Source organism: Seriola lalandi, unplaced genomic scaffold (genome assembly GCF_002814215.2).
Source record: "Seriola lalandi dorsalis isolate HSWRI2012SDOR001 ecotype SW California unplaced genomic scaffold, Sedor1 jcf7180002054476, whole genome shotgun sequence".
Taxonomy (NCBI): Eukaryota; Metazoa; Chordata; class Actinopteri; order Carangiformes; family Carangidae; genus Seriola; species Seriola lalandi.
Genome location: NW_019525029.1, coordinates 503294 through 529221, shown reverse-complemented (window position 1 = coordinate 529221; position 25928 = coordinate 503294). Strand labels below are relative to the sequence as shown.

The 25928-nt window shown below is 40.5% G+C and overlaps 1 protein-coding gene across 1 annotated transcript in view; it reads left to right on the top strand.

The window, feature by feature from the left end:
• Positions 1–25928, top strand: part of gabbr2 (gamma-aminobutyric acid (GABA) B receptor, 2) — a 176255-nt gene that overhangs the window by 83169 nt on the left and 67158 nt on the right. The window contains exons 3-7 of the mRNA XM_023412306.2: positions 6718–6888; positions 15924–16025; positions 20614–20679; positions 21189–21377; positions 22061–22303. Coding sequence (XP_023268074.1) covers positions 6718–6888; positions 15924–16025; positions 20614–20679; positions 21189–21377; positions 22061–22303 — 771 coding nt within the window. The remainder of the gene's footprint in view (positions 1–6717; positions 6889–15923; positions 16026–20613; positions 20680–21188; positions 21378–22060; positions 22304–25928) is intronic.

Genomic DNA, 25928 nt, shown 5'->3' with positions numbered 1-25928 from the left:
ATCTGAGTGAACACACATGTTCAAAAAACATGGGAAATCCATAACGATAAATGGATACTTCTGCCCGGCTAGAAAAATGCTCTCAGACCTCTGCCAGGGCTGCTGTCCTCCTCCTCCTCTCCTACATCTCATCAGTCACAGATAACCCCTCCTGACCCTCTCTTGCTCCTTCAGCTGCCACAGCAGCACTGGTTGAAGCCAGGAAATAATGGAAGCAAATTAATTGGATAGCTAATCTCAATGGTTGAACTGCTCTCCCACGTGTTTTATGAAGTTTCTCGGTACTCTGTTTTGCTAATACCTCTGGTCCACACTGTTTTCTGCGCCCCCTCAGGACCAAATATTTTTCGATTTCCATGTGGATTGAGGAAGCAAACATTCAGGGTCAGAGGTAAAGAATTAACTCTAGTGTTATCCACTTGCATGAGCAGTATATATTGACAGGCAGCTATGCTAGCCGTCTTCTCTGTGGGGAAAAGCCAACAACAAGCTGTTCATACACGGGTCAGTCAAATGGTTTGAGAGAGAGAGAGCGAGCAGAGAGGGGAGAGGCTTGAGTTTACCCAAATGAAATAGTAAAAAGAATAGAAAATAAATATGTGGTGGTCAATGTTGATATAGTGAAAGACTGCTGCAAATACATCAATGTATGGGAAATGCTGTTATATAAAATTTTTTTTCTTCCTCATATTTTCTGATATTCTGCAATATGTCTGGGATGCTTTGGCGGGTGGGATGTGGCCTGCTGACTGCCAGTTGACAATCACTGCTGCAGGTAATTCATCGCCCTACAGGTGACCTTTTGTGACCTGCTAATCATGTCTTATTGATAACCCATAGGTGTCTGCTACAGTGCGCTTGTATTACATCTATGCCAAAAAACAGGACATGTTCAGAAAACAATTATCCAGACATTTTAAAAAATTGTTGCAGAATTTGTGACTGTAGAGGTGGGAAGTGGAGAGCAGTGTTTATTTTTCAATGTTTTGGAGGTTGTCAGTGTGTAGTTGAAATATTGATCACGCTTTTCCACAAAACTTATGGTCCTATCGATATTTGCGCCTAGATACTTGATCAAAGGGTGACAGCTAGTTTTAAGTACTTGCTATTGGATAAATGGTAAACCTTGGTGGCACAACATTAATTTTCTGTTACCAGAAATATTTGGAAGAATTATCATAGAAAGTAAACGTTTGCCTCTTCTTGTTCCTCTCTGTGTAAGATATATACACAATTTTTTTTGAGGTAGGAATACATTGGTGATGCGGTCAGCGGTCAGATTAGACAGTGATGCAACACCTTTGGTATAATAAACATGAGAGGCATGAGCAAAAACACTCATTTTTTATCCAGCTTGTCCATGGTAGCCACTTCATTATTCAAAGTCCAACCACACAATTAGCACCAGCAGATCCTATTGCGAAGCGGTCCCGCTAGGACCAATCAATGCTATTAGATCCGTCAATGTGATTAGACACACTCCTGCATCTTCCTTATTTCTCCTGCAAGCCGCGTGTGCTCAGAAAGGTTGTATGGCTTGTTGCCTTTAATTTATCCACCACTGATTCCCGGTCCCATGCCAAATCAGGCAGGTATATTGCAGAAGATATAAACAGAGGCATTTTGCAGTGGATGTTGGTAATAATGGCTTTAACAGCCATATCTAGGTCATTAGCTGCAGCAATCTTCTGTGGCTTTGTTATAACGCAGTCAGAAAGACAAGCCACCTTTATCTTAACCACTAACTCTCAACTAACTCTCGCAAAGAGCACTAATAGCCAACTAAACGAGAAGCAGTTATAGCTTCTATGGAATGGACGGCTGATAGCCGAGTGGTCAGGGCTCATTCCACATGGGCGTAAATGCTCTGGTCCCATTCTCGGACCATTTACTGCATTTCAGAACCGTACTTTCTTTCCACATATTTCCTGTCTGTCATCACCGTCCCTATCAAATAAAGGCATACAAATGCCTCCAGGAGAGCTCAATAATCAGCACCCTGAGCAGGAGTTAGTGACAATTACAAGTCCTAAAGCCTTAAAAATCTCTTAAAAATCTCACCATGCTCTCTCAGTTTGTCTCCGTATGTCTTATTTTCTGTTCTGGGCCCCTCTCTCACTTTTCAACCGTGCATAAACATAAAAAATGTTTTGGTTGTGACTTGAATAAACCCAAATGAAGAAGCAGCAAAGCTTTTGTACTCACTTCAAATAGAGTGTGATAAGCGACTGTGTGTACAGAATGCCTAAATAGATGAACCACTGCGATGGTATCAGTGATTCACCTCAAGTCTTCACAAAAACGTTATGTCTCAGCGGGGCCAGACGGATCCTCAGTCATATTACCAAGAGCCTCAGTGACCTTGTAGTGAGATGAGAGGGAGAAGCTGCCCGGAGCCCATTGCCACAGTTTTAATTACCACTGGCAAAGGAAGGCTGCTGAAGTTTGTGTGTATCAGAGAGATCTGTGGTTCAAGTGTGTGTGAATGCATGTGCTTTAACCTGTGCGTGATCTGTGTGTATGTGCACACTGCATGTGTAAATCTGACACTGGTGTAGAGCTCTTCAACAAAGACCATCCTATTTGGGCCGGCCGTCTTTTTAAAACCCTCTTACATAAGCCACTACTCTCAGATGTGTGATATCATGGAACTATTTTTGGCTTTTCCTCTGAAAAAGGCTGTTCACAGTTAGATAAAGACGAGCCTATTCTTTAAATAATGCACCGGGGCTTCCTCTCATCTTGACACTGTCCTCCTACAAAACTGTGTTATAGTTGACATGGATTGACCTGCAGGAAAAAAAACCATGCATTTTATCTTAGTAAACTTTAGCCCCCTACATCAGCTGACCTGGATTCAGTCGCCAAACAAAATGCATTTGTGTCACTGTCCTAGATTTTGCTCTTACAGGAAACAGATGGAGAAACTGTACTCGCCTAATGTCATGATTGGACATTAATGCTCACATATCATTTTCTGCTTCCCATTGTGCATTTTGATTCACAGCAAACAATCAAATTAATCTTGAGTCTACAGTTAATTTGTTTAATAAAATACTATTAGATGCTTAAGGCCTTTACGCACGCATATCTCATTTTCATAGAACCTGAAGAGTTACTGCATGACTTGAGTTTTATCTGCAAGAGTACAGAAATGAAAAATTGATTACTTACAGTGCCATTGCCATAATGTGTGAACAGTATTTTCTCTCTGATACCGAAAGAAGTTTCAAGTGGTGAAAAAACACTTACGTCTGCACCATACTCTCCTACACATTTATATTCCCAAAACCTCCCAATAGAACACTGCTGGGTGAATTTAAACGGAGGATGTATTTATTTATTGTTGATTTCATGTTTTTAAAACTTTATCACCAACCTTTAACTGACCTCATAAACTGATAATATCAAAAGAGTCATCGCTTGTTCATGAAATCTACCATTGAACTTTCTGTATTTTCCCTCCAGAAGAAAAGCAAGTGTAAAACCAGTGCTGTAGCACCATGTGAGTTTATTGGTCAATATTTTTCTTCTGTAGTTCTTCTGGGATTCTCAGCTCAGTGTAGTGTTGTAACAGATGAAACAAGTAAAACTGTGCCAAAAGCAAAAACAACTCCTACAAAACAGCATAACCCAGGTTAGCCGAGAGCACAGGAGGAGGGAAAGGATAAGGTTGTGGAGCTTCTTCTGACCATGAAGTCTCTTCCTTCTGCAGTTGTGAGACGACTGGTGCAATCAATTTGGTTTGAGAAAATCTCCCAGTGTGGCTGTAGCAAACAGCCTTAGCTAAACGGAGATTAAGGCAATGCTGGAAAGACCCCTCCAAGCCCTCTAAGACTGGTGGGTGATTTTGGATTTAGCAGTGGTAGCAAGATAAAGGCCTTTCTTCCTGCTTAATTGATGGCAGTAATCCATGTGTTGTTTTAAAAGCCTGTCTCATTGATGTATGAACACAAACCCCTGCGGGTCTGTGCAGAAAGTGGTTATTTAGAGGGCCAAACCAAGGGTTTCCCACTGGTTGGGTGAGGACTTGTATATTTGGGATCCAATGAAATGGCTCAGCTGATAGGCTAGAGGTTAGTGAGGGTGTAAAAAAAAAAGGCAGGTCTGCAATTTAGGTAAATTTTTCTGCTATAAATATTTATAATATATAGCATATGGAGGACAACACTTGCCATGCATACAGATTCTTTGATTATCTTTTGTGTTAAAGTGCACTTTTGCAGCTGTCATGCTGTTTTACACCAAATGGTCCCGGGACTGTCAATCCTGCGATCTAAAACATTTGACATTTGTCCTCTGATCCTTCAGTAAAGTTCTTATGTCTATCATTCGAAGTCAGTTACTCTTTTTTTCTACCACACTACAGTGCATTTTCAGTGGTAATCAGTTTTCAACAAGTGTACAGTACAATTATATCAGCAGTACTGTGATTAATGAGTAGTGAAGGTGTCTAGAAGTGGATAGAGGCTTAATGAAAAGATCAGAGTCATCTCTAAAGTTAGGAGGTGCTTGAACTCCTCAAGGCTTTAGTACACTTTGAGCAAATCTACTGGTGTACCTCTTGGTCTCAGTCAGAATTATAATATCCTTGTGTTGATCGCTATCATGAATCACAAGTTCTGCTTAATCTCTACAAAGTATGTAATTAACCCTGCACTGATTCATATCGCTCATTAAATTAACACAGATAGGACATTGAAAATAGAGCACGGTGCTTTATTATCTCAGCTCAGCTGCTAGTGCCGAAATATTCAGCACCTGTCAGACCTCTGCTCCGAAAGTTATGCATCTTTACAAACGTCTTTCAGGCGTTTGTTAAAAACGTCTTACAGCTCACAGATTAGTTATACTTCTCCAAGGATAATACCACGATGTTGCCCGGAACAGTTATTTATGGAGTCATTCAGACTTAATATAAAAAGTGTGAATTAAACAATAAAGTGGCAGATCTTTGTCTGTTCTGGCGCATGCTGGTTGTTACATTGTACAGACTTGCAAATTCTAATCTTAATGCAAAAATTAATTGCAGCTATTTTTGCCTCTGGAGAAAAATTAGTGACCTATTGTTGAAAATGTGCGGGAGAGCGAGAGCACAACTTGATTAGCACGGAAATGACAAATGAAAGGTGGGATGGGTGGGAATCAGGAGTGTTACTGTGGGTGATGATTGTGTCTGTGTGTGTTTTAGAGACACATAATATATAGTGGCAACTTTGCAGTTTTTTTTTTTTTTTAGTAGAACACCAGTGGATTACATTTCTAGACATTGTCATCATGTTTCATAACACCACCAGACACCACTGCATCAGTATCATCAGAAGTTAAACACTCAGACTTTTCCAGCTATATTGCATTCAGTGAGGGTTTTTGCCGCTGCATCATATTTAGTTCATTAGCTCTGGAAAAATAGTTTAAAAGTTTGCCAAACAAAGTTTAGCACTCTCCCCCTTTTTTGAGAACATTGATTTACATGAGATGTGCTCAAAACTTGCTTAGGTTGCAGTGGCCAAACAGAGTAATAGGTGTGTGGGAAAAAAAAGCAATTAGTGTTTGAGGTTCAGCACATTTTATTCTTAGGTTATGGTTACAGTCTTTGTGTGTGTGTGTGTGTGTGTGTGTGTGTGTGTGTGTGTGTGTGTGTGTGTGTGTGTGTGTGTGTCTGGCCAAAATGTCCTCACTGTGACACAATTGTCTGGGCTGTTTGAGGGTTGAGACGATTTTAGAATTCAGGTTAGAATCAGGTTTAGGTTGGGGTTAGGGTGAGTGTTATGGTCAGTTGTTGTGATGGTTAGAGTTAGGGTAAGGGGCTAGGGAAGGCATTAAGTCAATGACAGTCTTCACAACTAAGGTAAGACAAGTGTGCATGTGAGCGTGTGTGTGAGCAATCTTGATTGCATGTGAAGAACAGAACTGAAATGCTTTAAACTTACCATCCCAAAGATGAAGCATATTGCTACGCTGCTTTTCTCTTGTCATCAAACACAAAGAGGGACACACCTATACAGACTTTGAGACACACTTATACTTCTGTCTTTGTGAGGACCTCTTGATTAAATGCATTTCCTAGCCCCTCACCCTAACCGTAACCATCACAACTAAACATAAACTTAGACCCAAACCTAAACCTAAACCTAATTCTAAACCTGGACCCCGAAACCAAGTCTTAACCCTCAAACAGCCCTTGTGAGGACCGGTCAAAATGTCCTCACTCCCAAGGTGTAAAACTCAAACTGGTCCTCACAAAGATAGAAGTCAAAGTACAGACACACAAACACACGCACACATGCACAGTATGAAGCCATCTTAAAAGGTCATGCATACAGGGGTCACTTCCACCCAATATTTACAGATCTATTTACAGTAACTCTTTGAAGGTGCTATTTCACTGACATTTGAAGTAATTTGAAAGAGTTGATTTGTTCACAGCCTGAGACTCTGAATGAGTGTGCGCGTGTGCACGCTGGTCACAGATGCACTACCATGGTTTAATCCCTGAAATGACAGAGGCCACTGACCAAAGCAGGGGCAGACCTGAGATCTGTCATCCGGTGCATTAGGTTCAGCGACACAGTACTTAACAGTGCAACTGTATCAACAGTAAAGTGAAACCAACATAATCCGACAGTTTGTTTGCAGTAGTATTTATGACCGTTGTATTTGCCCTTAGAGCTACACTCAGTGCTCACTGTTTTTCTTCCTCTGTTTTCATTACAGCTGTCCTTTGCAGCAACAACCCCAGTTCTGGCAGACAAGAAAAAGTACCCCAACTTCTTCCGCACTGTCCCCTCGGACAACGCTGTGAACCCTGCTGTAGTAAAGTTCCTCAACTACTACAACTGGAGCCGTGTGGGGACGCTTACACAGGATGTCCAGAGGTTCTCAGAGGTCAGTTCTTCTTGTTCACTCTTTAAAGAGAGTACATTGACAAAGAAACCTCAGCTGCTCAATGGGGCTTAAAAATGTGATGTGCTGTGCAATGATTAGTTTACGCATTACACCTATAAGGTTTCAAAATCACTGTGTCACTGTGAGTGGTGACCGGAGAAATCTATATGGATGATTGTTTCATATCAGATTTTTCTGTTTTATATAACCAATGCTCTTACTGCTCCCAGTCTGGTGCTGTTTAACCCACAATTCATCTTTATGATACAGTAGTTATAGTAATTCAGTCAAACAGATATGTCACTTCTCGCAAAGACAGCAGTGATAATATCACATTAATAACTGAACAGAAATTGATTTTGAAAATCTAAATTTAATAAAAAAAGAAGTACGGACTTGTTGAATTATTATGCTTCATAGTTTGCAGGAGGGGAAAAGTGCCTGTTCTCTCTTTATCTGTGTATTTCTTTATTGCACATAAAAAATGTGTTTATGAAACTTTCACAAGTCACAAAAGTAGGCCAGATACATAAGTATAAAGCTCTAGCAGAGCAGTTAAAATCCCGCCCTGACCAGTGGACATGTAAATATTTAATAACATTGCTTGGTATTATCAGCTTTAACACACAGTTCTGAAAGTGACATTTATTTACACAACAGTTTACAAGTGTTGTTGTGTTGCACAGGACTTTTTAAAGTCAGTCTAGTTTTTTTTTTTTTTCATTCCAGTCTTGCCACCCTCATACTTCCTAGGTTTATGGGAAAAAAAACTTTTCATGTTCTGAAGGTGAAGGTTAACATCTTACTAACATATAAAACACTGAATATACTCAGTGAGGAAGATGTTTTTTATCTTGTCACATACAGATGCTGGGAGTCTGGGAGTTGTAACAGCACACAACAATGATTGGCATTAGTTTACATTTATCTTTCAGATGATGCCGACATGATTTGAGTGGGTGGTAAACAATTAAATCCAATTATTCTCCACTGGTTGACTGAAGTGATATTTTTCCACCCATGTGACACTCTGTGTTGGATTCTGAGGGAATTTGAGTATGAATATTTTTAAAACTAAAACCAAAGCTTAATCCTACCACTTACACCGTGTTTCATATCCTTGTTAATGAATAAAGATAATTTTGCTGGCTGGAAAGAAATTATTTTTCCATCCACTTCTGTACCTTAGGAACAAATTCAAGCAGATATTAAAGTACAACTGTTATTTTTTGCCTTTATTTTACCAGGGAAAAAAAAAAAAAAAATCTCTTTTAAAAGAGAGACCTGGACAAGAAAGCAGCCATACAAACCTATAACATATTAAAGTACAGCATAAAACATAAAATACCACATATACAACAGCAATGAATGAGTCTTTACAGATTTAGCGACCTCATTATTATTTACTAAAATCTGTCTGTTGTCTAAATTCTGTGTGTTTAATGTGACTCTCTCATTCAGTAGACAGAAAGCACCACTCAGATTACTGTACATTGCTAATGTTGGGTAAAGTCATTTCTCAAACTATGGTGAACATTTATCTGTGTTGACTCTTAAAGCTGTAGAGGACTTACTTTGAAAGATGTGGTAAGTTGGATTTCAGCTCAGGAACAGGAGGTCACGCATTTGCGATCTCCATTTTTATAAGTGTCTAACAGCTTTTTACTACAAAGGGAAACACACACCAGGAAGAAAAGATTTTCAAGTTTAAATTCCAAATTGGATGCTGATTAGTGAGTCAAACTCATTTCCTTTTCCAGGGAAGGTTGAACATAAACAAAACATACAGATTTGTCATGCCTGTGGATAACGACTCAAACTCATGGCACAAACATCACATCACTTCAGCAACACAGGAACATTCAGTTAAAAAAAAAAAAAAAAGCCATGTCGGAGGTATTGAAAGCATAAATTTGAGAAACATATTGTGAGCTCTTGCCTCGGGGCCCTGGTACAAAACAATCTGCTCAGCAGCTGGAGGTGGAGGTGGTGGGGTGTATAAGAAGTCTCACTGCAAATCTCAGAGAGCCCAAATCCCTTTATCTCTCCCCTCCTGAAAGCGCCAAGGGGCTTAGGACGGGAGGAAGACGGACGGCCCGATTCAATCAACCTGCCATAAGATTGGCCTCTAATCCTGATTTACAAATATGCAAGCATCGCTTCCGTACTTCATGATTCGTACAATCCTCTGTCAGGTTCAGAGCACGCTGGGTTTTGGAGCTGCGGGAAGTCATGGCAACGTGCAGCAAGACAAATGGTTGATGAGATGCAAAGTAATAAATGTTTTTTGAATGACACCAAGGAAGAGAAAAATAACATGACAGTGAAATGCGTTATGTGTCTCTTGGTTACCTTTTTAATGCAGCTGTTACTGATTAGGTTGGATAGTGTGTTGTCTATATTAATGTTAATTCGTATTCATGGATGTGTGTATGTTACTTAGTCCTGACATGATTATTTTAGTATGTCGTCAGTTGTCAATTATTTGATTGTGCTGTGTTTTCCTGTCATCTAATAATACAGTGTTTTGTAAATAACAAATGTCCTCTCACTCCACAAAGAAAAGAAGTCCAGACCCTAGTATATATTATTGCACCAGTGTGCTGAAGTGGTCAGAAATCCTATGGAAATATCCTGCAGAGCTGTCCTGAAAAAGAAAAGACATCATTTTCAGGGGATTAAATTTTCTTCAGAGGCTTTTGAAAACAAATACTCAACAAATGCAAGAAAAGAAAAGAAAAACATGTAGTATATGATCTAATGACTTATCTGTGCTCTGTTAAGTATTGGATTTGAATTAAGAAACATCACTAATGCGCATAATTATACTGCGTGTGTATACGCACATGCACACTTGCGTCTGCGTAACGAGTATAGTATTGACAGTGTCGTCACCTCCACCACCTCTACATCTCTTTTTCTCTCTCTTTCCAACTCTCTCCCCTACTGATCCACAGTGCTGTTTCCCATGGAGACTGCTTGCAAGGTTAATATTATGTAACGTTAGTTAAGGATTCAGTCAGTGGCATGCACACACACACACACACACACACACATTTCCCCTGGGACTGAAACCTGTAAGCTAAAGCCAGCTCGTCACTTCTATTTATGGACACCATTGAAACACACACACACACACTGACACATACACACACACAGACACACACGCACAGCCTGTTTTTGGATGGACACTGATGTTCCATTAATGGAGGGGTTTGTGGTTTTTTGTAGTGACAGATGGGAGTGGGTAAGAGTTAGGTATTTGCTAGCGTGAAGGTGTCTGTCCACACTACACAAAAACACACACACAGCAATCAACATTAGTGAGATTGTCAGACAAACAGGGCTCACCCAGGAACGGAGCAGCCATCATCAGTCAGTCAGATGACAGACCTGACTGAGAACAGGATTAGGACTCTGTCCTCTGCCTGGAACCCTCTGAGCTCAAGTGTTTAATTATACTATGACCACTGATAAATCTAGCAGAAATTCCTCTTTCAGCATCCACTCAGTGACAGTCCCCCTCTCTCGTTCTCTACCTTTCCTGCTTGCAATCTAAAAAGTGCTTGGTTGTTCGCCTTGTTTGGGCATTTCACAGTTTTTCTGTAGCCGTCAGTTGCTGTTCATTACAAATAACCATGTAATGTTGTCTAAATTCCTCCTCAGAATGACTCACTCATGCCATTGTACAGGGCATGTAAGGCGGCGAGAGGAAGCCTGTCGAGAGCTTGTCATCAGGCTGTGGCACAACCATTTGTCACGCTAGTTTGTATAAGCACATGACCGGCATTATGGTCTGAACTCTGGGATTTGCATGGCGATTTGTATAGCGATGTAGCACAGTATGAGAGACAGATGTGTGCAAGGACCCATTACATTGCCACTTTTGTAAAAGCCAAATTGCATGAAAATGCACCTGTCACATCCTCTTTGTCTCCGTGCTGTAAATGTACTGGTGGACACACAAATGCATTATGAAAGTGCAGAGACACATACACAAAGCTCAGACAGATAGATGGAATGATAAAACGCACCTGCTAACACTCACTGCTATGTGTGACACTATTGAACATACACAAGCAGTCACACCCGTCATTGCAAAGGGGCTTCACACTGTGAACGTGCCTGGAAATGATGTGTCTGCTTGTCTCACAGTGTCACAGTGAATCATCAAAAGCTGCTCACTTACTCTGCATCAGGGCACTCACTTTCAGTCTGTCCGTAGTTGCCTGACGGGTGTGAATTTTGTTTCGTTGTTTGCTTTTTCTTTTTTTTTTTTTAAATGTATTTGTTTGATTGCAAATGTCAAGTTTGTGCTCGTTGATTTGTGATTTGGTTTGGAAAGTACGTCTCTATGAGTGAAAGTGCACTTACTATATCTTGAGATCAAGCTCAAAAGGCGCAATTGCTGAACTTTATATTTGTTAGAATATAACAGTTGGAAAAATGTCTCATAATCAATTAATCAAGCTGAATATTGGCAAGCAAAACTGCAAATAATTAATTATTAATATTAATAATAGGAAAATTCCTAATTCTACCCTCTCAGTTTTGTGGATTTGCTGTTTTTTGTCTTTTGTGACACAGAATAAAACTAAATATCTTTGGGTTTTGGACTATTGGTTGGACAAAAAATTGTGATACAAATTTCACAATTTTCTGAACTTTTATCAGTCTGATAATAAATGCAGATACTAAACAGTAGATAGATTCATAATCAAAATAATCCTTAGTTACAGCCCTTCATCAAAATTGAAGAATTTGCCTGATGAAGGTCTAAGGACCAAAGCGTTGGTCATAAAGGGAGTAGGAGTGATGGACAGTGTGTGAGATTTTTGCCCTTTGTTCTCTAGTTAGGGTTTTTTTGATCCAACCCTCCTGTCACTAAGACTTTAAGGTGTGCAAGAATTTTTTTTTTTGTATTTTAATTACCTCTTTCAGCCCTACAAAATATGAAATTTGGTATAGGAGAACTATTGACTGAACAATGGAAACACACTGCTGTACTATCAATGCATTTAAAACGATAATTAATGCTAATTTCAATATTCATGATGGACAAATATAAAAAACTTCTGCAACTTAAAAATGTTAATTCTGGGGTGTCCTGATCGCCGAATGGTTAGGGCGCATACCACATGGGCTCAAATGCCCTGAGCAGTGAATCCCCATTTCGACTATCGAAATTTCCTCTCTATCTCCACTGGCAGTATTTAATAAAGGCATAAAATAACTTCATTAAAAAAATTAAAGCTCTGATGACTTAAACTATGTATTTAACTCACCAAGTGTTTAGTTTTGCTTCATAGTGCATTTAACAGTACTCCAGCGCAGAGCAAATACATGACCCTGTGCCCACTGCAGAAAAACACACACTCACATTTAATACAAAAAACAAAGATGGATAGCTGTTTGATAAAGGGTTTCACTCTGTGCCATGCTCCAGGCTACAGACAGTGGAATAGGTGTGGGATAACATTTCATTCTGTCATATACACCCTGAAGACTCACAGGTTATCCCTCAACTTCCTCAGCGTCTCAGTTCATCTTAATTTAGTTCATGGTTGTGTGGTGTGGTTTGTGTTTTAGTGCGTCTCTCTGTGTGTGACACGGATAAAGAGATTCTGCATGTACTGTAGATAAAATCCTGACCTGTGTGAGCACTGTTGCTTTATACACATAAAATGCAGTGTGTGTGTGTGTGTGTGTGTGTGTGTGTGTGTGTGTGTGTGTGTGTGTGTGTGTGTGTGTGTGTGCGCATGTGTGTGTGCGCTCAGATGTGCAGTAGGATTATTTCTCCTCTGTATTTGCTGCTGGGGATTCCCAGGCTGCCCCAGACAATGGAGGATGTTTTTGTTACACTGGAAAGCTGCTCAGTTTTCTCCTCCCACTGTCCCTCAATCCATCTGTCCCCCTCCCCTCCATCTACCTCGCTTTATCTGACACACTCAATCCAGCAGAACACGGATGCATTTGTTCTTTTCCATCTCAGTGGAGGAAACACAATATCAAACCAATGAAAATCCTCTTGTGACAAGGCCTTTTTGAGGTGAATGGCTTTGTGTCAGACTTCGCGTGTTGTCGTATATGTATCTCCATGCTAAATTTTCTTGTCTTTATGTGATTGTTGCTTGTTATTCTGTCCACCCAGCTGCCATCCCTTTTCTTGTCCCTGGCTAGTTTCCTTTTAGCGTTGCAGCAGCCAGGCCTTTTAGATCAAGGCTCAACACAACAGGACAATGTAGCTTGTCCAGACCACCAGGCCAATTGTTCCTCAAGAGCAAAACCTGGTTGTATCGATCCACTACCGCCTCCCTGTTGTTTCAGCTCAGCGAGCAGTACATTGGAGGGAATGTTTGTACAGGAGTGAGTGATGTACAGAGTGATTTAGAGCTCCCTCCTGGGTACCAGAGGAGGAGGCGATTATGACAACAGACATTTAGAGACATGAGGGAAAAAAATTGATGCTGTTTGTATTTTTGACATGAAATGTTTATTTTACTTTTTTTTTTTTTTTACACATATAACAGCAATAGTAATAGTAATAGTACTAATAGTGATTGTGGTAGCATTCACGGTTTTATGTCCTTGGGGTGTGTTAACTGCTGCAACTATTCTCACACCACTTTGATGTGCTGTAGCTGCTCATCAAGTGACACTTCACCTGAAATCCATCTTTTTAGCATGAAACACTCACACCATGTAGCCTTGAAAGGTGGAAGCTTGTAGTTTCTTTATTGACAAGAAACAAGGGGTTTCTCAGCTTGAATCTACAGCTGATTCCAATAATCATACACAGCAGCAAAAAACCACAAGGATGTCCACAGAAACTTATCAAACCAGTCCTTTAGCATGACCATAGTTGTAATTTCCCATTTTATTGTCGTCAAAATATGTCTAAATACACTGTTTGCCAGTCCTGAGGTTGCCTTCCATTGCTTGTCGAAACTCTGCTGGAAGGATGCTGCGGGACTGGTTTGAAAAGTTTCTATGGGGTGTTTTGATGCCTTTTCTCTGTCATGACAACCTGTCATTATAAATGATGTGAATTCAAGCTGACCCAACCCTCCATTCTCTGTCAGTAAGGAAACTTCAAAACTTCCAGAGACATCTTTCAGGCTAAAATGTTTAATGGAGTAGGAGCAGTCGCTTTAAGGAGCAGTGTGTTTATGTATATAACTGTCTCTATTCCTTTCCAAGGCAGTAACCAATATGTGTTTAAAACAGTATAAGACACATAAACATGGGAAATACTATGGCACACATGCACACTCAGAGACAAATATAGGGCAAACACACAGGGCCTTCATCTGTTCTTCATCTTCTCTGCCAACTGAGCTTGAAGTGAACTGAGCTCGCTCACTCTCTGAAGTCTTAGCGGGCCCCTTAATGCCAAACTCTGGGGGTGCAGGGGCTGAGGGGCCCCAGGGCATGGCCGGAGGACATTTGAAATATTCGGCCAAAGAGAGAGAGGAGGAGATGTCATGAGTGAAAGTCAGCATGAGAACCGCAGACCGTTTTTATGGCAGACATTTTGACTACCTAGGCACAGGCGTAACCGATGATGTTAATAATGGCTGCATTCCATTTAGGGGCTCCTGTGCCAGTACCCTGGTATTGTGCACGCTGGCTTACTGGCATGCCTTACTGGAACAGCTAAATGGAGCAGAGCCATCATTAATGGTATTAGTTACACCTGTGCTTTTTCTGTGATGACAAATCAAAATGTCTGCTGTGAGAAAGGCCTTTTCTAAAATTGTAGCTTCAAGGAGGGAAGCCAGAGGGATGAATCATGAACTGTGTGTTTGTTCGGGGGTGGGGAGAGGGAGTGAGAAGGCAGTATGATAAACCACCTCAAGCTCGCCATCACGATAGGATACCTGCTCCATTCTGTCTCTCCTCTGAACCCATTACCCAGCATTCCTCTGAATCAATACATCAAAGCAGGTGTACAGCTGCTGCAGGTACATTTACAGTACTCCACATATGTCCGCTTTTTGACAGAGCTCGGATAACCAGCTGATGATCATTTAAAATTGTCCTTTTTTGTGTCATTCTGTGAAAAACAAAATGCATATCATTGTGACAAAAGCGCACAAAATATTGTCAACGTTAGAACTAAACACTGAACAGTCAGTCAAATCACAATAATGACGGTTTTGATGCCAATATGTCTCTGTCATGTGAAAATGGGAAGCTGCTTTTCTTTGTGTCTTTTCTTTCACAATTTAAAGTGCAACCTGAAGACACCACTTCAGACAACCTGCATCTTTACTGCCGTACACAAACTGCATATGTATTGTGAATGTGTGAAGGAGCTGCACAGCAAATTTCGTTGTGTGTCAGTGTGCAATGACAAGAAAGGCATTCTAATCTATTCTGTTCTATTTTATATGTGCAGTGTATTCATGAAAACTGGAAGTGTTGATATGTATAGCATGATGAAACCAAAAAACATACTACAGTATGTGCAGTATTTAATATTAAGTGGTGTCTAGAAAACTGACAGCAGAATATTATATAAAGAAACAAAATTATATTTCTCAAGATGGAAGGTCATAGCAGAGTCTCAGTGAAGCAAGTAGAAATATGCAGCACTACATATGCTCACTTAATCCCTCATATTTGCTTTTACTACAACATGGAGCCGCCTGTTGGTGTTTTTAGATTTAATTGTAGCAACAAGTGCGTGATCCCACCTGGATTCCCACCAGCAAACGCTGACAGTTGTTGTAACTTTGAACGTTTGAGCGGCCAACTTAAATCGCCTCTGAATACAACTCAGTTAAGGCAGAGATTGAAAGTCTTCAAGGGTGGGTATAAAGTCTACAAGAAAGAGAACTGTGTAGCCGCAGTCCTGCCAAGAAATATGAATGTGTTGGATGATAAATAAAAAGAGCAGAGCAAATGAACATCTTGCATTTTGAATTATCAACCATGCTCATGTGCCTTCTCTTTCTCTCTCTCTCTCTCTCTCTCTCTCTCTCTCTCTCTCTCTCTTTCTCTCTCTCTCTCTCTCTTTCTTCTCCTCGTAGGTGAGGAATGACCTGACTAATGAGCTGGAGAAAGCAGACATTCAGATCGCAGATACAGAAAGTTTCTCCAACGACCCCTGTGTCAATGTTAAGAAGCTCAAGGTAAGTGATCCAGTCTGCGCACTTTACAGTTTTATCTAACCGAATAAAAAATCTGGAATGGTTCAAGGTCAGTCTCATTCAGATATTTCTCAGATGCACCGAAAGACTGGGGCCCTTTTGATTTAGATTTTAGTTATCATTTTTTAATACTGTATTTTTATGTGAGTCTCGATGCCATTCACAGTGAATGCGCCATGATGAATAATTTATCCAAAAATTGTCTCTCACTTTGACTGAGCAGAGCAGGAAAAATCTCAATGAGACTAGAAGAGCCCTAATGAGAACACTGTAATGGTCGGGGGGAGGGAGAGGGTGTCTTCACAGTGACCTCTAATGACCTGCTCTGACTGATGGATGTTTGATGGGCATTTAAGCATATGGGAAAATGGTCTCACACCTGTGGACCTCACTCTACATACACATACACACATGCAAACAGGGTTCCTTATTTTCTCCCCTTTCCTCTCTTCTCAAATGAGATGAGACAGAATGAAATTAGACCATTATTGAGCCAATATATTGAGATATTAAACCTGTATCTGTGTCTTTACACCATTTACTCCTGGCTTTAACCGGCATGGTTGAGCAGACTTTGCTATAAGATAAAGAAAAAGTGCATAAAATTCAGATGTAAATGCAGTCAAGTGCGATAGCTAAATTATCCAAACTATCTCCTGAGGCAATCGGAGATGCATTTTGCCTCTTTTACCAGTTGTATAGACAGTTTCTCAGTGCTACAGTTTATAGTGGGGAAGATTGTGAGTGGAATGAGTATAAATACATTTTCAGATAGGATTTTGTTAGTGGAAGATATGATGTATGCAAGACGGAGCAGGTTGAAAGAAATGCAACAGAGAGATGACGAGACAGAGGAATAGTGAGGGATCAGGCAGATAAGCTGTTTCTCCTAAAATATATGTGTAACTCTGCATTTTGAGGGCTGACATTTTAAGCTGACACCATCCTTCCTTGATCAACTCTAAATATGCAAATCACAGTGTCGCCTCAAAAGCTTTTCAGAACGTTTGGATGCGGTGGGCGGAGAGGCCCTATGACACCCTAATGGTCTGTTTCCCGCTCATCTCGCAACAGCAGTTTGCTGTCTCCCCAACAGCTACGTAATATGATGAGGTAGAGGGTGACACAGATTTCGTTGTGAAGGCTGGTCTTTTTTTGGTACACTGTTGTGTGTACGACTGTGTATGTGAGAGTGTGTGTGGGGCGGGTAAGGGGGCTATGGCGTCACTGTGTGATCCACAAATAGAGCACTCACTTCTGTGATATTCCAGCTGGAATATTCAAAAAGCAGACAGGCATTGCTGCTGCTAGGCACTGAAGTAGCCTTCTACATTTCTGTCACTCTCTGCTTTTTTTCATCATCATCTCTTGTTCTCTGTCTCCTGTTTGTTACTTGACAGGCTTCCAAAATATCATCAGAAAACAAAGGCAGGCTTGCACCACACACACACACACACACACACACATACCCACCTAATGTTAGTTAGAATGAGTTTAAGTCTTTTTCAGTTAGTACATAAAATAACAGTGCTAAGGTTTTAAGATTTTTGTGACTGACGGACAGTTTAGGGAACTTGCATTCAATGTAGGACATGAGAAAAAAAACAACATAAAAATCTAAATCAAGACCAAAACACTTTATTATTTATTATAACTAAATTATTTATTATACATTCAGTTCTCTTGTCCCCTCAGATATGACGTAGCAGGGGATGGCCCATTTCTTTTTTTTGCTATGTCGCAGTTCTTGGATGGCAAAGGGCCAGCCATGCATGTAATATTGTCAGTTATATTCTCAAATATGGTTGATTTATGAAGTAACTTTAGCTCCCTCCATTTAGCTACCAAGCATCTTCTGATTTTCGATTTCAGCTTACCCCATGGGTTGTGAATGTATTTCTGTTGGTATTAACTGACACAGAAGCTATTGAATTAATAAGCTAACTTTGATTGGAAAACTAATTTTTCTAATATCTTAACACATCTGTGCACCATTCCTCGCCAGAATATCAGATGAATGCATCACTAGTGTTAAGGGGAGCACCTACAGTATATTCACAACCTCTTACCTCAGAACCCAGGTTGTAAACAGAACTTACATTTTTCTTTAATACAGAATGAGATGAAATGAACCCTATGAATCGCCTCTACTGGTCCAGATTCCCAAATAATGTGAGTTTTGTGATGATGTCGGGGATGCTTACATGTTTTGGTGCGTACTTTAGCAGCAGCCTGTTAATTACCTTTCAGATATATATGCCAGATCTGTGGCCATAACAGTGTGTATAACATTTAATGCTCATCTAGGATCAATAAGTGATCAAATGCACATACATATACATATCACACAGATATCCTGTGAGCATATGTATTTGATCATGTCTGCACACAGCGCACTCACTGCACGCTTAATAAGCCTTAACAGTGTCTGATTGGGCTTATGAGGTACAATATTACTCAAACCTTTATCACATATAAATCACTATGATAAAGTTAGAAACAACCCTGTCACAGATAAAACAGTCAAGCCTGCCCTTAACACTACCCTCTCTGAGAACAATTATTGTTAAAGTTGTATAAAAGCTCGAGCAATGAAGGTAATATGCGGCCCTGTAGTGCCCCAGTCTGTCTGCAATGTACAAACACAACACACTCACTCACTCACTCATGCCCTTGCCCACAACTACACAGTCTTTTCGTGTTGTTGCCAGGCAGGCCAGAATTTATACTGAGGCTGTGGTCTTTGGCTATAGCTGGAGTCATTTGGGTTAAGTGCCTTTCCTCCAGGGAAGAGCAGTATTATTGAGTAGCCACTGGCACTTCACACACAAATGCACACACAAACACACTCTCACACACAGAGAGAAAATAACGCTGGAATGCACACCGCAAAAGTTCGGAGTTGTTACCTTCCCTTCTTGCACATATACACACATACACATTGACAGTGCCAGAGCAGGGGAGCAACAGTAACGGCTTTGTACAAAAGACCCGTTGAATGTCCCAGCATGCTCTCTGGCTCTGATGAGAAACCACCAGAGATGCCTTTTGATTGAGCTTCTAAAAGCTCTCATCCTCTTTCATGTGTGTGTATGTGTGTATCCTGTAAGCAAGAGCCTGCCTGCCTATCTATCTATCTATCTATCTATCTATCTATCTATCTATCTATCTATCTATCTATCTATCTATCTATCTATCTATCTATCTATCTATCTATCTATCTATCTATCAGTCATAGCCAATCTATTCTGAGGAATAACGACAGTGTTTGCTTGTTGTGTAGTTCTGTGTGTCCAGTTGCCAGGAGGAATTGGAGTTACGATGACAGTGATTGGTCGCCCCCTCTGATCTATGAATACATGACATATGGTAGAGACTGCCTGAGGGAAGAGTACTTCATGAACCGTATTTGTAAAGGTTTCTCATTATCCAGAATAAAGGCAGGGCAATGCCACTAAAAGGTTACAATGTATGGTTGTTTGTAATGTATAGCATTTTCACTGTCTTCTTTTACCTACTATTTAGTGAAGTACATAAACGTCAACGATGCTGTAGATTTCCTTTATATTGCACAGTGAAAACTGCCCCTCTAGATCTTGTACACTAGTGCTACAGTAGGGCTCTGTCAGGGCCACATAAAGGCCTTATGTCAGACTTTTCTTAGTGCATCACACATCACCTCCAGCCTTGTTGATCCGGTGTACATCCATCAAACCTGTGTCTGTAATATTGGATTAGATTTGGGGCAATTTTGATACATGTGTGTGTGTACATGTGTTTTGAGTGTTGGTTATCATTTGCTTGTGTGCATATTGTACTTGTATATTGTGCTTGTACTATACATATGCATTTGCACACTAAATGACAGACTGTTGGCCCCAGAGCCTGATCTTTTTTTTACCGACCGTGAAACATGCTGCTCTTCCACCCGGGCAATGTGAATTATTTACCGAGTCAATCACCAGGTCATGTGCTCTCAATCCCCTTGTAAATTTGTGCTCTGCAGCCTGGTTGGCAAAGAAGGCAATTCTGCCCCGCTGACACTAATGTCTCTGTTGTTATGGATCGACACTTTGCAACTTGATATTGCCTTGGTCTCTCAGCCACTGGTTTGCCATACTCTGTAGCTGCTGATGAGACAGACATAGTGATAAAAATACAGTACACACAACATGGCTGAGTCTATGTCCATTTGCTGATAAAGTGTGATGTTGCAGAATAATGAGAATAGGCATCTTATTGGCTGATCCTAGCACATATTCTTTTTTCCTAATGGCTGAATTGACTAAAGTGCAATTCCAGGGTAAAGAACAGAAGCCCTCCTTTTATAGAAATGTCTTGCATGTATTGCAAGATTACTGTAATGCCAGGGGGGTCACAATTAAAAGCTTGCACAGCGTAATGAGCACTGTACTGAATGGTGACACCGATGCCATTTTACATATATATATATGTACGTATTTCAGACTGTAGTGGTACCTTACATTTATTGTAACATTTTGTGTGCATGAGTGTGTTATGTTAAAGAATGTGCATGAAGTCATGATTTCTTATTCTTTTCTTTTTTCAGGACAATGATGTAAGAATCATCATTGGGCAGTTTGATGAGAATCTTGCCTCCAAAGTCTTCTGCTGCGTAAGTCTTCAGTCTATACTCTTTAGAACAGAAAGCTTTATTCTTTTATTTTCTTGCCAGTTTATACTACTTTTTAAAAAAAAATACAATTGGCGCTGTGCTGCTGTGAACAAAAGATTAGAACATGATGTGATTTGGTTTTTGCTTTGACTATGTAATACTAAACTGTGAATGTGTAACACAGGGTGGTATTTCTGTCCAAAGCTGCCGTAAACTAATCTTGCCCAGATAGAATTAGGCCTAGCTGAATTTCTCGCTTAACTGTGTGGCTTCACATAATTTGGACTTTAGATGGTTTGGTCTCATTTCATGATTTATCCTTGGGGCTCAGTTCAAGATTTAACAGTCATTTTCCAAGAACATTTGGCAATAAATTCAAACTATCAGGAAAGACAGCAATTCTCATTAAGCAAAAATAATTACACATTAGTTATAGTAATCAGAATATACCATAGTGTATCTCCCTGCTGTTATGTCGCTTCAACCTTCATTTCTTCTGACCCTCTTAGGCGTATAACCTGAATATGTTTGGTAGTAAATACCAGTGGATTATCCCCGGCTGGTACCAGGGCAACTGGTGGGAACAGGCGAACACCACCAACTGCACCACCAAGAAGCTGCTTACAGCTATGGAGGGATACATCAGTGTGGACTTTGAGCCCCTCAGCGCACGGCAGATCAAGGGCATCTCTGGCCGGGTGAGTAACACCCACTGTACATGTTGTTAACAAGTAATTGAATGTGACTTGAGACATGAAGTCAAAGTTAATTAAAACAAACTATTGTTCTAGTGAGGTGAATAACTCACCTCAAAGACAGCGTAGTATTTTACTAAAGACTGGGTGGTAGCCCAGGAGGGATTTATGGCATACAATATAACCGCTGTCTTCTTTTAGGGCAGCGCTTAATCATTGCAGAAAGTTTCTGTACTTTTCATTTTGTTTTTGTATGATTGTACTATTCCTTTGGCTGTAACCTGAAATACGCCGGTGATTGTTTTTGAGAGCGTCTGTTGGAAAGTGTTCCTGTAATTGTTTTTGGGAAGAATCTCTGGGGACAGCAGAGAACTTCCTCCCCTAAAAGACATCTTAGATCCATGTTTTTAAACAAGAGATCTCAACCAAAATCAATTACAGGGTTCGTTTTCACACTGCACTACTGGCAAAGGTGCATTGATCCCAAAACAGACTTATTTCCAGTAACTTTGTATCTCAAATTGTGTGGAAAGTAATCCATTCTCCTTGGGCCAGGTTACAGCAATAATAGTATATTTGAAATAATCCTAACATGAATGTATTCCTGAAGAAAAACAATATGTATAAACAGCTTTTATATGCACATTTTCTCGACTTGATTTCCCCTTCTCTTACCTTTCTTCCAGACCCCTAAGGAGTATGAGAGGGAGTACAGCCGAGAGCTTCAGCAGAAGGGAGTGGAGGCCAGTAAGTTTCATGGCTTTGCTTACGATGGGATCTGGGTCATTGCCAAAACCTTGACTCGAGTCATGGAACTGCTCCGGGTAAAACAACGGCAGAACACCTACCACAACTTCACCGTGGATGACCGCGAAGTGGGAAAGATGGTGCTGGACGTCATGAACGAGACCAACTTCTACGGTGTTACGGTAAGTGGTGGAGCAGATTCCTGTGATTTTTTTCTCATGCCTCCATGCTGGCTGGTCCTGGCGACAAAGGTCGTGGTCACTGTGACCGTACAAAACACTTTTTTAGCCACAACTCCAGAATTCACACAGCAATTATGACAAATGTTTTTTTTTTTTTACAAACATGAACATTAAAAATATGGCACAAAGATATTACCATCATGTTGGAAGTTAAAGTGGCTTTCTTTTACTTCATTCAGTTTCATACTAAACTTGGAGCCATCAGAGCACCATTGCAGAAGTCTAGTTCATATATGCGAACACAAGGATCATCTCCAGCGTCCAGACGCTTCTTATATATATGAAAAATATATATGGGTGTGTGCGTGTGTGTGTGTGTGTGTGTGTGTGTGTGTGTGTGTTTATATATATATATATATATGGGTGTGCGTATATATATATATATGTGTATATTGTACATTTACGTGTACATGCAGGCAAAATGTTTTCATTAATATTGATCAGACACATACAGTGAGGGAGGGAGGGAAAGAAAGACACATACATTCTTCACAGACACAGACATGGTTAGAAGCAGCACAATCAACACACTGGTTAAGGCTGATGAGTAAGTGTCCTTTTGGAGTTATATGAATGTGTGCCTTTAAATGTTTATGCATGTAAACACTGTCACTGTATGTTAAGTGAAATGTGTAAAACGTTTGTATGGAGTGAGCAGATGTCAGAGCAACACATAAAGGCATTAATTACTGCTCTGTAAGGCTGGAAGCTTGTTTGCAGAGAGTGTTGCTTAGCCATCCTCATCTCCGTATGAAGCCTGAAGTGATGTCATTTGGTGTTGCCAACTCACTCCAATGCATTCAAGATTGATCCTGGTGGCAATGCTAGCTACATGCTGAGTGTGTGTGTGTATGTGTGTATGTGTGTACTCTCACTTCCTATTGAGCTATTAGAGGATATATCCTGTTCCCCTGTAAAGGCCACTCCATTATTAGAGTGTATGCCACGCTGCTCCCAGGCTGTACTGCCAATAAGCACGCAGAGCCCTACAGTACAATGGAACATTACTCATATTATATCATATCCATAACTGTGTGTACAAGTAAATGGCCTAAACAATGGAACTAAGGATAAAAAAAGAAAAGAGTTCAAAAAATACTTCGCTCATATGTTGCTTGTAGACATTCACCAAACTGATGGACTAAGACAAAAAAGGCAAGATGGAACACAAGAGAGAGACCACACGATAGAGTTACAGATTTTTCTCCAGTATAAATGTCAGCAGAACGAGAAAGAAGGAGAGGGAGAGAAAATAGCCTTGGAGAAAATCAGCACAGGCTACTGACTTGTATTATTGTCAGGCCCTTTGGGGACTAATGTCCCTGGTGGTATACTGTATGTGTGCTGCAGCGCTATACAGGATCCTTTGGGTCCTCATTCCTCATCCCTCTCCTCTCACCTCTCTCAGCACAGACCCACTCAGGGCTGCTGAGCAGGAGCAGGCTGACATTGAGCCTTTTCCTCAGAGGTTCAGGGAAGCAAAGCAGTGCAGGGAATATTGATGACCATGTAACAATTCATTCACTTTTTACTCCAGGCACACAAAAGATGATGAAATCTACTAGGCTGTTGGAAAAGACAAGCAATCTTATTCTCCTCTTTCACATCTATATTGACTCATATTGATCTTACATATGCAGCCATCAGTGGTGGGGGAAGGACTCAAATCTGTTACTTGAGAAAATGTAGTGATACCACATGAAAAATACTCAAGTAAAAGTCTTGGATTCTAGATTTTTTGGAAGTATAAACAAGGATTTGCTACAAACATCACATGTAACAGTGGTCATTATGAAAAGTGTTCTTTCTGAAAGCAGCAAGATAAAAGTAAAACCTTTTATAAAATGGAAGTACTTGAATGAGACTACATTACATTGCACTTAAATATGCTTAGTTACTTTTGACCTCAAAGAGTCATCACTGATGTCCCGCTTTATAAGTGAGGCGCAATAATGAAGTGATAATGTGGATGAAGAACATATGCATGAGCCACTTGATTTTGAGATTTTAGAGTGTGTAGTTTTGCCGTTGCAATATGATTGTTTATTTTTACGTAACAACATTAAATATTTAAGTCTGCAAATAATCTATTGATGGGAAATAAACATGGTTACAGGTCATTTTCAGAATAGCTACAGCAAATCTTCTCAGAAATCAGTTATATACAGATCATTGTTTAACCAGCTATTTATAATGATGTTTTTATTTTGACAACCACAATCCTTGGCAGAAAAAAAACAAATTCTGAGCAAAATATTGTGCATGTGATAAACAAGTATGTTGTTTGTCGACAACGGCATTGCAATATAATTAAATGCATCTTTGTACCAAAAGATTTGAGGTCTGTCGACCATTATAGATGTTCTTTTAAGGGATTACATGAAATGAGATCAAATGCGTTCCCTTATGTAGCACACACTTAGCACATAGAAACTTCCACCCACACATGACAACAAAGACACAGGAAGGCAATTTCCCTTCCACACTGCATACATCTTTTATGCTATTTTCGAATTCAGATTTCAAAAGCAGCTATTACACAGTTCGCCTGGTTTGCTTGTAAATTGCAATAACTTCCACTGGGTTTCCAATAGAATTAATCCCTGCACAAGCACCAGTGAAACAGCAAATTCTGGCTGTTTATCCTTGGTTTAAATGTGATGTGTGCATCTGTGCCTGATCATACGGGGCCATACCCTGACTTGAGCCTCGTGTCTTTCCTGATGTCACGATTTTGTGTTTTGTGTTTGCTGTGTACACACGCACACATTGTGGTATCACACCGTGTCCGTTCTGCACTGATCTCAGTCCCGCTGCTGAATCAGTGGCGGCGGCAGCTGCAGCAGCAGGAGAGTGATCATCCAGGGCTCCACAGTATTGATCTGGCTGCTGTCAGGGCCACAGAGAAGCCTGACATTAGCTGGGAGAGATCTTCCAGGGTATAGAGTGTGCAGACCGCTGCTATGACCACAGGATGATGTACACTGGAATTCACCAGGGAGGGTTGGATTAAATGAGACACAACAGGTTGTGATTTGGGGATGACAAGTGTGAGTTTCAGTTTATTTCACAGTCATTGTATCTGTGGTCAGTGGTCACTGTGTTGGCATCAGTGTCCTTCTGGGTAATAGGTTGTAGCACAGCCTTAGGCTTGACAGTCACCTCAGATAGACGCACTGAGGTGGACAGAGGGGGGCGGTTGGGTTTGTGCATCTGTTTTTCTCTGCTAATGTGTATGTGTATATGCAAGTGCATGTGTGTGCATCACAGTTACACTCGCATCAACTGTGCTCCTACCTCAAACGCTGAAAACCCAGAGGATGTCAAGCCTGCAGCCCACAGAGTGACATCTCATTTGACCCAGCACCCCTGCCACTGACAGCATTCTCACCTCCACAGACGAAGTGATACCTGGCCGCCTCCCCCGTCTCACCTCAGAAAGACACATTTACACACAGACACACACGCGTAGACTCAGCGATTGCTCCATCATCCACCACTGACTCAGGTCTGAACGTCCTTTGAATACTAGACAAGGGACACCTGTCTGAGTCAGCACACTCTG